Source organism: Rhea pennata, chromosome 1 (genome assembly GCF_028389875.1).
Source record: "Rhea pennata isolate bPtePen1 chromosome 1, bPtePen1.pri, whole genome shotgun sequence".
Classification (NCBI taxonomy): domain Eukaryota; kingdom Metazoa; phylum Chordata; class Aves; order Rheiformes; family Rheidae; genus Rhea; species Rhea pennata.
Genome location: NC_084663.1, coordinates 33,004,131 through 33,019,961, shown reverse-complemented (window position 1 = coordinate 33,019,961; position 15,831 = coordinate 33,004,131). Strand labels below are relative to the sequence as shown.

Here is a 15,831-nt window from a genome sequence, read left to right as displayed (position 1 = left end):
CAGAAAATAAATCTGATCTTTCATCTTCTTCCATTTTCTTTTGTACTACTGAAAGATGAAGAAAAGAAAGAATCTCAGATTGCCCTCTCCAGCAGAAGCAGTATAACCATGAGCATTAAGGCCATAATCTGGCAAGGACAACCTGAAGTGTCCAATTTCATTCACGCAAGCAGTCATTTCAAATAGGGGACATTAAATACATGCAGGGGTATAGGGAGGGCGCTACACGAGGTTCTTACTCCAGGTGTTACCCTGTGGGAACTGAAAGCACTACAGGGGCCAAATTCCTCCAAGTCTTACTGGCTGCTGCCACCACTGCTGCCAAACAGAAGAAAGCGGGCACCTATGAAGTTTCTTCCTGCACGTCCAATACTTTCTCTTCTCCATCATGGCTTTCCTGCTCAGCAATATCCATCACAGTCAGGCCCTCCACGCGGGCAGCCCCACAAGCCTGCGGAAGAGGCTGCCTTCCCATCCACTGCTACCATCTGCTTTATCACTGACTGGCTCAGATGTGAGGGATGGGTGGGCTTTCTGCTCCTCAGTTGTGCAGGATAGAAACGAGAATACAACAGCAGTATCTAGGGCAAGGAAAAGTCTCGGTAGGGTTGGCAGTTGTTCTCTTGTCTTTCCATTCCAAGTGCTTGATACTTAGGGGCTTGCAGCCAAAAGGAAGAGGAATGAAAAGTTGCAAGAAGCATTCTCCTTCTTTAATAAACTGTTCTGCACTGAAGTGCTTGTTACTCATTTCCTTTTTATTAAAACTTAATTTTGTGTGTTTATGTGATTGTTCTCACATGAACTGACTAAAAACAAAGAGAAGGAAAGAGGAAGGTACTAGCTCCTAAGGTCACAGAAACTGGCAGCGGTTCCACACAGACTGCCCTGCTGAGATCTGGTCCAGTTCTAGTTTCATGCCTCGCAAGGGAAAAACCTCTTACTAGTCTAGATCACAGTTTCACAGATTTCCTAGATTATTGGGAGAAAAAATCCTCGGAAGACCTAGGAATCTGACTTCTTATATAAGAAAACAGTAGACTTTACCCAGATCATACTGACTATAACCCTATACTCTAACAGGCCTCAGGAGGTGTCTTTCAGCCTTCTACACTGCAATTAGTCACAGATATAGAGCCCTACATCATGAGATACAAATACTCAACAATCAACCTTACGGCAGCATAACCCCGCTACGTTAGACCAAGTTATCTTTGCCCTTTGGAACTCAGAATTTTGGATTACAGCGAAGCATTTAAGCATTCAGGAGACTGAACTATTATGTGTCATGCGCGACTAAAGCAAGATACACAGGCAATAGCATCCTACGGTTCCTGAACTGGCAGACAGCAGACAGAGCAGAGTACTTCCATACAATCCTAACAGATACACCACAGTTAGTGCCATAGAATGATTAAGAAAAAACATTACACATACCTACATATCAATGCAATCAAGAGTAGTATGAATTAAAAAGAGAAGTCACAGCCTTTGCCTTCGAAAAGAAGTCGTCAGAGAATGCCCACAGGATGGTCAGAGGAAATCTTCTTTTTCACTGCATTTGTGATGCAAATACAAACACTTCAAATATGTGCAAATTTTTCTATATCATCAAAAAATGAACTAGGTAATATTTCCTGGTTTTATACAAAGTTCATAGTAACACAAATGCATTAATTAACATTTTGAATATTTTTAGCTGTATGGCCTCTTTACTTTAAATACATAGTGTTTTTAAAAAATGAAAGAAAATTTGAAATATGTAACAGTGCTATAAACACACTTTTGCATATGGTATAAATACGTAGTGCCATGATCAGTTCCTGTGGTCAGATATCCATAGCACTGAAAAGGATGGAGGAAAGTGGAATCATTCTGATAGAGCCTTTAGACACTCCAGAAGTCACACCAGTGTCACCAAGGCACCACTGCAGGACCACAGGGTCACTGCCCCAGGGCCATCTGCTTCTCTGCAGAACCCAGGGCTTGAGTGCCACCCTGGAGGTGCTGGGCATGCCTTCCTTCCTCACATGCTTTTCTCACTGCAGCCTCCAGCATCCTTTCTTAGCTTTCTCAGCTGATCAGTCTGGCTGTGTTACTTACAGTTCCTCCCTTTTGGCATCTCTGATTAGTATATAGTGGCAGCTTTCTTAAAATCAGAATAATTAATTTTAGCAATAGAAAAAAAAAACAGAGTACAAAAGTGCTATGACGATAGTTCTTATCTAAACATTTCCAAAGTCCCTCAGACTAATGCAGGCAGTACACACAAGTATCTAACTATCAACCCGGGTCCTCTAACAACCTGCCTGTCTCTTGACAAAGAGCTCTCTTAAAATTGGATTGTGTCATTTGAACTTCTGTGATTCAGCTTTGCTCATAAGCCACTCAAAAGAGTTCACAGAAAAAATGGCCTGCGTGGATAATTCTTTTCCCTTCTAGTTTGTGTTTCTGTAAAATCTCTTATTAATTTCAATCCTTCTATTAAAGTAATTTACATTGCACTCAACCTAATCAACCCATACTATTGGTACTCCATGATAACACAACTCCAACTCTGCCACAGGTTTTTCAGCAGCCTTGACTCTGCTGACTCCTGAGATGTCTTTCTGGGTAAGCGATCTCTTTCATAGGCTGTTCCCATCCATCTCCCCTCGGACCTATGACCATTTTTGCACTAGTTGCTCAGTGATCTGCAAGATCTACTTTGTCCTCTGCTTGCACAAAGAGCATGGGTTGGAGAGCAAATTTCTTAGACTTAACAAAGTTTTGGGATTTCAGAACCATCATCTTTTAATGGCATCCAAACTTTTATTTCCTTTGCCATTTCCCGGCTCAGGAGGAACAAAAGCTTGCTGAAGTCTAATTTATAGAAGATATAAGTGATAAGGCAGATTTAACACTTGGAACCAAGAGGTACCTTTTCACCAGATGATGTAATTATGTTTAGCCATAAAGGTTAAAACACCTTGAACTCCTTTGGCAATTCTTAGGTAAACTTCAATTTTCAAGTACTAATGCTGACTCTTGAAACTCTTCAATCATAGTTACTAGCAAAGTATGGTTTCTTTTGCTGATGTCATCTGACTAGATACCTGAGCCTTAGGATCACAGCTAGGATGATGATCTGCAGTAAAATGCTTCACTTGAAGACCCTTAAAGACTGCAGCTTTTTACTTTCTTAGAGCAGCATTTTATGACTGTGATTCTTACAGCTACATTAAACCGTCTGCTCTCTACACACACTTACATGGTTTAAGTCTGTTTCAGCTTATGCTATTTAGAACCTACCTAAGGGAGTCCTTGTTTTCTGCAAACCATTTGGGAAAGACTCATGATGCCCTCAAGAGATTAATCTCCGAGAGTAGTATAGAGGACTTACGGTTTTGAAACACATTCCTTCCGGCAGTTCACAACAGCTTAAACTTTCTACAGTTCACAGTACAATATGCAATATTTTTTTCTATCTGAGTAAGGAAAATTGTTAAACTCTCTCCCAGCTGAAAGCTTGAAGGAGGAGAAGTAATTCATGCTTTGCTTTCTGATATAGCTACATGACCAAAACAGAAAAATACAAAGGATACATTAACATAAAAGTCATGAAACATATGGCTGTGTAAACACACGTTACAATGAAGGTGGTCTGGAGGGCTAATTTAGATCCACTGTGGATCTTACAGTTCTATAGAACAGTAACAGTATTTAGGAAAATATATTACAGTTTGTTCCTAAAATCTGCTCTAAAAATGTGCTAATGATGCATATCGCTAGACTCATTAAAAAGTAAAAAGCAAACTAAGAGACAGAACACTGAATAAAATCTATGTAAAGTCTCCAGTAGAGTTCACATTTCCAGAGACACAGTAATCTGTATACAGGTGCAAAAGGAAAAAAAAAATAAGAGAAAGGAACTGTAACTATTTATGATAAAGGTGAAGTTGAAAGTATTTAGTTTAGAAAGCTATTATTATGTTCTTTGAAAATGTATACAGCTGTTTCTTTGTTTCAGCTTGTTAAATGGAAATACACATCCTCTTTACATGCACTTAACAGCTGGAGATTTGTTTGCAATTGTGTCCAAATACATAAAATTGGTTACAGGAATTCTTTCTGCTCCTAAGGAATTTCTATCAGTAATAAAAATTGTGTTGGAACTTCACACTTCTGCTACAAAAGAAATGAGCAATAATAAAAGATACAAGTACACCAAAAGCACATACCCTCCCCTAGCTCTTTATGAGAATAACCAAAAGCCATTGACAGCATAGGTAAGGAGTTCACTCCAAGCCCCTTACTGACACATTCAGTACTCAAAGGAGACAATCCTGACAACCTGTATTATTATTACAGTAACAATTAACATAAAAATAGAACTGGTTTGTGTCTACGGTTTTAACAACACTTTATAATGTTGAATAATAATGCACCTGAACATCCTTTGGTCAATTTAAAATTGATTCATCCAAGACCAGAGAGCTGATACTTGTAAGACAAGCAGTCTCTTGATTTTAAGACATCACATGAAAAACACATCACTGTGTTGTAATTTTAAATATAAGGGCAATATTTACTGAGGCAGGTTCATAGAGAAGAGCCTGGGTTTCTTACAAGAGATATATTCTCCATTTAAAAGTAACACAAAAAAACTTCCAGTAGATCTACATATCAACTTAGATTGTCTTAGCATGACAATCACAAAAAAGTCACATAAAAAGGACAAATATATGGGACATTTCCTGAACAGTTCAACACTCAGAATTCCTTTACTGAATGAGACTATACATTAGGGACAGTGAATTTATGTTTGTGGTATATAAAAAATCCAGAAAAAGGTTTAATAGAAAGAATCACCTTGTCCTTCCACTAGATTTATCCTTCCTTCTGTTAAAATGTGCCCTTTGCTGCCACCAAGTGGCTCTTCCCCAAATACATTAAGAAACTGCAAATGCAGTACCATGGAACATTGGTTGTACATGTCTTATTTTTCCCTCTACAAATCTCTTCTTTCCTATTTGATTAACAAAAAAGATTCCCCCCCCCCGTATGCTCCTGTAAGTTTTACATATTTAAACTAACACACTCTGGTTCTTAGGTGCTACACAGCTCAAAATCACTGCTGAAGTCTAAGAATCCAAATGACTTCGATTAACTACAGAACGCACAAGCACGTCACTTTCTAAAACTGTATTCAATGATACTGAGATAAAGGGCATACCACAGCTTCTCACCTGTACTTCAGGCCTCACACAGGCACTTACTCCACTTGTTCAGGTAGTTACTGGAAATCTTGTCACCCTTCAGGTATCACAGAGCTAATTGTTGTTCCAAGAATGGACTGCACAGGGTCAAGAGCTACATGAGACTTCAAGTAGTGGTCAGAGTTATTTGATATGTGTTAGAGTATATAAGGACTGCATCACATGTATATAGCTAATGCTTATGACTAAAATAGATGGCGCTCTGATATAAGATGGCTCCAGTGAGCAGAAGAAATGGGCACTGCAAATTAAATTTTCATCCTTGAATTGAAAATGTTGAAAATTGTTACAACTCCAGGCACTGAGCTGAGAGTTTAACCGTGCAACATAGACTGTTTTTAATTATAAAGCCTCCTTGGATCCACACGTGGTACACTGCACACCACACTGATTCTAAACACATTTATATTAACCTCTACTATGCAGGTAAGAGCCTCTCTTCTGAAACCAAGCTGGAATTGCATGCTAGAGGGTCTTGTAGTGTGTAGTGTGCAGTGTGCTTATGGTAACTGGCCATAAGTTAATGAAACATAGAACAGACCACAATAACACCAATCAGTCATACAGCCATCGGGCTGCAGATATTTACAGGAAGGGCATTCTTGGAAACATCTACAGGCTTCTGCTACCTTCCTGTGCAGCTCCTCCACCTCCTTTCTTGCCAAGCAGCTTCTTTTGCTGCTCTTTGGGCTCCTTGAGCCCTCCCTGCCACCCCTCGCCCCAAGCCAGCAGGACATGGCCTCCATGGCCACATAGGGGCACATAGGGCTCTCTCTGCAGCTCGACTTGGATCCGCCTTTGCCTAGTGCTTGCTGCCTCATTACAATGTGGTGACACATTGCAGAAAGTCATATAAAGGAGAGATGTTCTGAGAATTAGGCACAGCACTACCACAGAAGTTGCAGTTCATATACATGCTGTGAATTAGGGTCACAGAAATCTAGGCCAGAATGGGTAGAAACAGAATATAAAAGCAGAAATATATTTCAGAAATTAAGTTAATTTTAACAATAAAACACAGTCAGAAGCAAAGAAAGTTTCAGAGAGAGAAGAATTCATCTGTCTCCGAGAATTACTCATTCATATGACAACATTGTCACCACCATCTTTGGTGACACATCTACAGATGGAATCTGAGACTGATACCTTGTCAGATACTCCATCCTCTTCAGGTGCTTGCAGCAGAATCAGAATACTGCAAAACTAGTTAGCTGTAGCCCAGTGGGGCCTATCTATCCCTGCACTGCCACACGACTGTAAAGGACAAAGAAGGTACTAAATATTAGTACACTGGCTTCTAGAGTGTTCCCGAACATTTCCATCTTGCAGAAAGCCTTTCAAAAGCATGCTGTCTGTCCCTGTGGCACATGGAAAGGATATGCCTCAAACAGCAATTTTGGCTGTTGCTCTCTGGTTCAGGCCACATAATTCAGAAAGTACATATGCTACCTCAGCTATGGGAGAAAGGGGCGGGGAGGGAGAGAGAGAGAGCATCACTCTGATCCTATCAGGGAAAAAATATGGAGTTACTCTTTAATTTCCGGTTTGAATTCTGGAATATCCATGTCACGGTTCCCACTGGAAAACCCTGCAGTGATATCTATGAATCTCTCTCTCTAGACCACGAAGACCTGCATTACAAGACAGCTGTATCCTTACAGCTGGTGTAATCATTTGAGTCATGTGCCAGGCAGCCAACAGGTTTTGTTAAACCACTTGGGCAATTCTAAAAAATACCATGCAGATGACCAACTTAGCCACCTCCACAATGGTCTCCTTCGGTCGACTTGCCAAAACCAAACTGTTTAGTCACCAAGCCATACAGATTAGTGGCTGCAAGATTCCAGAGAAAGATAAATACCATTTCTGTGGGGCTTTTAGGTCCTAAAACTTGTTTCTTTGATGCTGTAGCCATGGGGCTGCCTCCCACTGGATTGCTCCCATGTGCAGCCATTGTTGATTATCACTTATCCTGAACACAGTATGCTTCCACCAGCCTCATTCAGCAACAACTGCCAATGTTCCAGTTAATTTTCTGAGCAAAGTGGTCCTCCTTTCTCAGATCCCTGGCTGAAGAAAATGATACAATTAAAAGACAACAGCTGACAGACATATTTTAGGATGGGAGATCAGTAAAGCAGAAGCTAAGTTCCATGACAGAGAAATCGGCATCCTCTTACTCTCTGTAACTACAGAAAATAACTTCATTATATGCAGGCCTATGTTGATGGAATTATGTTCAGAGTATAGATTAAGATCCCTAGACAAGCTCTCACAGCTCTTCTAAGATGGATAAAGGAAGGAGAGATTTGTTCAGTCATGTGAGAACAAAGATGAGTGCAAAGCAGACAAAACGACAGTGTCCTAGAGGGGGACATTTTAAAGAGCAGCTAACCCTTTCATCAGGCCTTCCGGCCTCATCGCGCTGAAGAATATCGTGCACAGGTGTGATGGACCACAGGGTTCCAACCTTTGAACTTCATCTGTCACACTGTGCCATACCAGAGTCCCTCTCAATGCACCACACCGCTGGCTAATGCAGGCACACCCATTGAGAAGCTGTAACTCAGTGAACTTCTCACTACTTCAGAAACTTTAAAAGTCTAAATTACAGAGGAAATTAAATGGCCTCACTCCCATGGCACAGTTCAGCCTCTAGTATCACACAATCTAATACTTCTCTTGTTTCTCTACAGCTGTTTTTACTGTTCCCCAAATATTAAAAATATTCCAAAATAAATCTTTTGAACATAGACCACTCCTTAAAATTAAACTTGATTTACACAGGAACAGCAATTTTCTGGCTCATTTCTACAGCAGCTTAGACAAGGCCTGCTCTCTAGATGGTTACCAGTCTCTTCTGACTTAAGCATCTTGCTCTAATTCCCCAGGTCTCTAATTCTGAATTTGAATAGTGGCTGAAACCCTGCCTACCTCCAGATCATCTTCACTTTTATGCCTCTTGAATGACTGTTCAGGAACAGTTTGGTAAGCAATGAAGATCCTTAACCACAATCATTTTATACTTAAATAGCACCTAAGAGACTGATCTTATAATATGAGAGAAGAAAACAGCTCTGACTGAAATTCCTTTACTTTAACCTTAACTCTTTGTTTAGTCCTGGGTCAATTTACCATGCGTAAATGAGGCATCTTTTCTTGTTTTCTGTCTCCGTAACCTGGCTTTCTGCTATGTGATAGTAAGTTTGCTACAATCCTGACAGAGATATTCTACATTACAAACCTACTTTTTTGGGCCATATACCCGACTATGATTTTGCTTATTAACTATGAGAAGCAATAAGAAGTCAAAGCTGCAAATCAGTCTCTGACAGCTTTTCAGACATGTTTCTGCAGCCAGACGTTCAGCTCTGACTAGCTGAACAATGACCTAATGTACAGTGGGTTAGTGTAATAAACTGGGAAGCCCCTAAAAGGAAATGGCACTGAAAAAGAAGAGGGACATATAAAATAATACATCTCAATCTATCCCAGAATCTTCAGTCTCAACTGTCACACTTTCACCACGCAAACAGCTGTTCAGTACCTCTTCAAATACCTGCTACTTGTTCAGTTTTTTCTCTTCCCAGCAAAATACAGTTTTTGTTATTATCCTTTTTAAAGGGATACACGCAGACATTTTTAAGTTTGTCAAATTAAGACATGTGTGAAGTATCTTTGAAAATACTTTTTTTAAAAAGAAAGGCCTGGCAACTGTAAAACATACATTCTTACAGATGGTAACATGAAACAACTTTATAGCACTCCTGGCATGGGTTTCTCCAGCCCTCAACAGGATATTGTTTCTGCAGTGATCATCAGCGCTGGGATGCACTGGCAAGACGTATGATTCTCCTACTCTAGTGAGCCACAAAGGAATTTTCATGTATAAGATCAAACATCTGTCATGGAAAACTTGTCAAAATCACTCTCCTGCCAGCATGCAAAGCAAGTGGATACAGAGACAGAATGATAAGCAAACATCATAAGAACTGTTCTTTCTTTCTCTCAGCCTTGCAGCCAGTAATTGTAAGATTTTCACAGCCCTTGTTTTGGAAAGATGAGTATTTTGGATGCTTGTACTTCAAGGTGTTTATTGCACAGGAGTCCATAGGCACAAAGGTCAGCTTGTCCCTGCAGGGACTGTAACCTTCAAGCAGACAGATCCTGACCGTTATCCTGGAAACCAGTCCCTCTGATGTTGGTCATTTCAAAACAGCACTGTGGCAAAGTCTGTTGCCAGAGGTGTTCTTTTATATGGAAGTATAAGACATGAAACAATTAGCTTTCGTAAGGATTGCATTTACTCAGGAAAGAAAAGGAATCTACTCCTTAAAAAAAAGTTTTGTGGTAATGTGAAGTGATGATGTTTGTCTTTTGTTGTGGAATCCCTCTGTCCATCTTTTCAGAAGTGTTACATACTGCTCTACCTGTACTTTGGGAGGACTGATTCAACAGCTCTGTTCAAGTTGTGCAGTTTGAGACTAAAACTTTATTTTCTGCTTTATTTGCTTAGTGCTTTTTTGCTGAAATGCACACAAAACATTCCTAATAAGCCTTCGCCACACTTTGACAAGTCAAAATGATTCCTTGGCCGTAGCAGGGTCAGTCCCCCAGAATGGTCAGTGACAAATACAGAGTTGGCATAAGCTCTAGAAAAGACAAAACTGCACTCCACCTTAGGGGAGAATGTAGATTGACTGACTCCAACTATTTTATTAATAGGTTGTGCCTACTTTCATGCACTCAGTCGGATGCAGCTCGTCATGGGATCTCCTCCATGCAGCCAATAGAATGCAGATGAACCACGGAAATTTGTAATACATACAGGGAACAGAAACATCAACAAGGACAAATAAACTCTGATTTCCAGACACGAGTCAAGCTTTCAAACTGGTTAATACTCTGTCTAACAGCTAGTGGAGCTTCTGGAATTTTATAAACATCTAACAGAAATCATAACTTACTACCAATAATAGCACAAATATTTGAACAGGGAATTCAGAAGCCTGTAGTGCTCCCACCTTCCCACTGGGGGAGGATTATTCTCTCTCTTATTCAACCTATTCTACCACCTTGTTCCATGATTGCCTCCTGGCCACATGATCCTTTTTTCTCCTAAAATAGTGAGTGATTCTTTGCCTTACTGACCTTGCCTGAATTAAGACAAATTAATAATGTTTGGTTTTATTGCAACAACCATATGATTAGACCAGCCGGTCTGTGTTCACACTCATTAAGTGACACACAATCTGTTTCCTACTAACCTTCTGTTTTATCTCACATTGTTTAAAGTTCTTCATATACTGTGTATTTTTTTGGCACACTAAGATCTGTAATACACCATACCACTCCAGGGTCAATTAAATAACACCTCATCAGATCTTTTGTTATGCCTTTTCTATTCTGCAAAGTAAAGGTAAGTTATTCACTTATTTGTCCTGCTCTTCAACTCAAATATAGATTGAATTTCTTTTTCCTTGCTAGAAACTCTTCAGATGCTACCTTGCCTTTTCTAAATAACATGTCTGTGTAGCTTTGCCCAAAGAACTCACTTAGTGCGCATTAGATGACTAATAATGCAGTTTTTTTCAGGACAATCAACATGTGAAAGCAGTGTTAATTTTGAGAGTAACAGGAAAAAGTTTCATTAAGGCAAAATGTTTGGATAAAATCTCAGCTTAAAATAAATCCAGGCACACTAAAAACATAATTTCTGTCCCCTAAACCAACCTTAACTTTGCCCTGTGGGAATAGGAAAAGAACAAAACAAACAGTTTTTTAAGACAATTTTTACTAAACTGGATTAGCAAATATTATTTTGCATATACAAAATAGCACTGTAGCACATATTTAATGTTTGTGGTTTGAGTGTGTAAGTCATCAAGTTTGGATGTTTCAATTTCTTTTGACACTGAATTAACTGAGTGTGTACACTGATAATATTTGTATTTTTAAATTACTCAGTCCTAACTTCAAATCTAATTTGCTCACCTGTAATCTTTAACCGAAGCAATTATATTTAAGGATCATTCGTACTATCATGTATAGTTGGTATAACTGGTCAAGATCTCACTTTTTATAATTGATACTTTAATCTTCTTGACTAATTAACCATCATACTACTATACTATCTAAATTTAGAAAACAGAAATAAAAAAAGGTGGTGAATATTAACACACTGACATTTTGGTAAGCTTGTTCCCTCTAACGTAGTGTAGTATGAAGAGCTCCCAAAATGATATATTTTAAAGAGACACAAAAAAAATTGTTACCTACCTCATATTCCCTGCCATAATCAGGAATAGATTATAAATGTGAGAAAAAATGAAGAGGAAGAGGATGGTACTGAAGAACATTGTCATCCAAGATCCATGGTCCTCTCGAAACATTTTCAGACGGAGCAACTGACCTGTGGTATGAATATTATGAGAAATCACAGTTTAGATAGTAAATAAATGCCTATATAATAACAGAAGAAAAATAGAGTGCTAAGCTTTATTTCTTCTTATGTCCAATTATTCCACTTTGTGTAGGGAGGGCATAAAGATTTCGAAATCATGCAACCTAACTACTTTTTTGTGCTTCAGCATGGAGAGAGATTACTCCTACAAAATGACAAGGCCGTCTCCCACAGATTGATGACTAACTGATTTGGGCTCTGATTCTACAATCAAAATCACTGAACTGAACCTCTCTCTCCTCTCTGAAGGAGTCCTCATCATAACTGTGGGACCTGATCAAAATGTGGCTGTGGTTTTACATACACGTACTTAGTAACCCCATTAGTGCCTGCACCTACTCCACTCTTATACACTGGCACAGCAAGTCAAGTAGCCATATACAAGTAAGCAACTGTATGGAAATGACTTATCTACAAAAAAAAAAAGAAAAAACACCAATTTTTTTTTTCAGTTAATACAGTTCCATCAGCCTGCTGACACTGAGGCTCAATGAATGGTAGTACAGCGCATCTGTGTGGGAGTGGGAAGGAGTGATGGACCGGAAGAGCAGTGGCTTAAGCTATCACATCCCCTAAAAACTGCTATGTCCTAACACTCTAAAGCAAATATCACAGGGAAAATCTCCAGGAACTAGTCTTGACTTCACAGCAAGAGCCATTTTCTTTTAGTGGCATTCTCACGGTGTTCTGAAAAAAAATGGGTATTTCTAAATTGTGAATTATGCTTGACTACGAATTTGAAGTGTCCTAAGTATCTCAGGGCTTGTGAAATCCACTATTTGCTATCAGGTATTTCTCTAATAGTAAAAATACAGTCATTAAATCTTGAAGGTTACCTGTCTCTTTCTACTAACTATAGACAGAGATGAGATAATCAGCTCAGACCAGACAACTATAACACAGTAAAAGGTAGATAAAAGTCATCTCGTAATATATGTTGGTTTAGCTCTTGAAAAACACAAAAATGGAGTAGAAGTGTAGGGGATTCAGGATGGCTGGGTACATGAGAAAGAGATGATATGCTTCTGCGATAGAGTGACTTCAAATTCAAGACCTGCTGAGGAAAAAGGAAATTGCCTGGAATATGCTAGGCAATCCTGCTAGAAGGAGACTCTGTGTATCACAAGAAAAGCTATCTTAAGAGGATTCCTGCTTTAGTCCCAAAATACAGAAAATACTTGGTTAGTAAATAAAGAAATGAACAAATAAACAATCACTGCTTCCTCTCAATGGCACTGCGATAACAGTTCTGAGCCACCACACTGCTTCCCTGTTTTGTGAGGTTGTGCAGGGGTGCCACTATTTGCCACCCACTTAATGTCAGCACAGGATACTCAGAAAGTCTGAATTTCTTGAGGTATGTTGGAGGGCTTGCACTCCAATACTATGCAGCTTTTCAGCTGGAATGACCTCAACAGAAAGGTGTTCTGCATCACAGTATGGACTAGGAAATTCTTGGGAGACTTAGGTTCAGTTCTGAATCCTACCAGAGAGTTCTTGTGACTTACAGACAAGTAATTTATTCTGCATTCAAGTCCTTGATACACAAAATGGAAGATGCTATTATTCTCTCTTACAAATTATCTGCTTTGTCCATTTGCACTGTAGACTTTTGCTATGTTACACCACAACGAGGCTCCAAACTGATTAGACCTGTAAGTGCTAACATGAAAAATACCCCATCACAAAACAGAAGAGTTTACAGCCATACTGACAGTGTAATTATTATTCATTTTCCAGACAGAAATGTACATCAAATGTCACTGCATCACAGAGAACTAAAAGATCCCTAGAGTATTTGAATTATGACTGTTTTTCATGGTAATGTTCTTGTCATTTCACAAATGTAGCATTACAAGTTTGTCACAGCAGGATTGATTTTATTGTCATTTCCCCAGATGTCCTACTACAATAAAATACTCCCCCTATCCTGGTTTTTATAGTTTATACATAGTTCTAACAGTTCCTGTCTTTTGCAAAGGCTATTTCTACTGATTACTGATCTAAGGGGGTGAGTGGTAGTGTAAAACTCTTTTTTCAGTGACTGACTCCCCACAAGAACTAAACCTAACATCCCAGATGGGATTTCAAAGAGGTTTGTACTAATAGTTTGTATTTTAACGTTTTTAATAGCAATATATTTGCTACAGTGGTCTCTTTTACTGAAAGGCAATATAAGAAAATATGATCAAATACTAACTACTAAGTAGTTTATTACACTAAAACCTGACAAATATCAACTTAAAATGCCTTGTGATAGGCAGCAATATTACAAAATAAGCCCCTACAGTCTTAATATTTTTTTACCATTCCCAAATGGAGAAAAAACTCAGTTCCTTATGCACATTTTCCTGTATCCGATTTTCAAATGTTACATACTGAGTAGAAAATTCAATGGAAAAAAAATCAAAGAATGCAACAATAACATACTAATAACATAACTTTTAAGAGGAGCTGGAAAAGATTACAGACCATTACAATTCATTGCAAGCACTAAAAAAAGCTTACTGACTCATACATCAATTTCTTTCTCCTCTGTTTAGTAGAGTATTTCTCTAATGAAACATTTGAAGTAGAAATATGTCCCCTGGCATACACTGTAGGCAGCCTCAATTTCATCAGGACAGCAAAGTACGAGCCTATGAAGAACCCTGCACCTGTGTTCTACTCAGTTAAAACTCTGCACTTTAATCAAGTGATGTGACATATTCTGTTTTCCCTCTGTTTTGCAGAGAATGCCTTTTCCAAAGCACACTAGTATGTCTTGTTGCTTGAAAAAGCTATACTTACTCTCATCTTTTGTGAAAGATAAAACTTGCCATGTTTTCCTCAGGAACATATTTTTTGTGGACTAGCTTTCCTTTCCTTCTTTCTCCTCTTACCTCTTTCTCTCTGTCCTTCTCCACTGTCATTAACATTGTTCAGAGATTTTTCTCCTGGATCTCTGCAAGTCTGGAGTAGTCCTTCGGAACCATTCTTACCATTTCTCATCACTGCTTTCTTAGTTAAAGTTCAGATCTACTATTTCTTCCTCATCTTCCTTGAGTGCCACCCACCACAATCTAGCTGTTCATACTCTTCTTGAAATCTAGATCTTCTTTAGTGTTCTCTGTCCTCTAGCAGTTCACCTCTTACCTGTACTGATTTTAGCACATACTGTCTGTGTAGCTCACCATCTCTCATATTTGCACAGCCCTGTAACAACTAACAAAGTGTCACTGTTTTATCAAGAGTTACCATAGACAGTCTAGTATTTTTTTTCTGGATGTAATCTTTCCTCTGAAAAAAAACAACAGTTTTTTTTAACAAGTTCTCTAACTTTTCAGAGTATTGAAAACCTCACCAAAACAGGAGTTGGGAATTTCCTTTTGTAAGGGCGAAAGGTCCTCAACAGAAATCAAAAGATGTAAGGAAGGCAACCAATAATTGAAGCAGTCAGGTGAAAGAGTGTATCTAATGAAAAGATAGTGTTCTAGGCATTCACAGGCTAGTAGACATCAGAAGGTATCAGGACAGATGATATAGCAGACTGAGCAGAGGCAGAATGGTCTGAGAGAGGCAATCTTTGGGAGCTGTTGGTGAACTGGAAAATCCAGAATAGAAAGGCTGAGGGAATTGAGGTGCTAAGCTTCCACCATAGATTGGTATGGAGAAAGTGAGACTGGAAAGGGATTGGGAAATGGGACATCTGAATTAGGAAACCTACAGCTCTTGACTAGACCTGGATGGATTTAAAGGCATGAAGCCTCCGGTAACTGAAGGATGCAGAAGGGGGCATTCTCAGTTGGAAGAAAGGAGAGGAGTCTGATGCCCTGGCATACGTTGGAGAGGTGGTTAGGCTGGGAGCAATAAAATGTTCTGGAGGGAGGGTGGCTGAGAGTGGGAGACTTGTGGGCTAAAAAGTCCACAGTTTCAGTGTGAATTAGAGCTGGACAGATGGGGAAGCTATAATGTGGGGCAAAATTCATAAGAATTGTGGGATGTTCAGGAAATGGAAAGGGAAGCTCTTGGGACTGATTTTTGTCACTGAACATGGGACACAGACTAGGGGTTGGAAGCCTGCAGGACCTGCAATGGCTAGGAGGGCTTGAATCTTGGAATAGAAGAGTGAGA

General features: G+C 39.2%; 1 protein-coding gene across 1 annotated transcript in view; it reads right to left on the bottom strand.

Moving 5' to 3' along the window:
• Positions 1–15,831, bottom strand: part of TMEM117 (transmembrane protein 117) — a 210,579-nt gene that overhangs the window by 165,326 nt on the left and 29,422 nt on the right. The window contains exon 3 of the mRNA XM_062567500.1: positions 11,535–11,667. Coding sequence (XP_062423484.1) covers positions 11,535–11,667 — 133 coding nt within the window. The remainder of the gene's footprint in view (positions 1–11,534; positions 11,668–15,831) is intronic.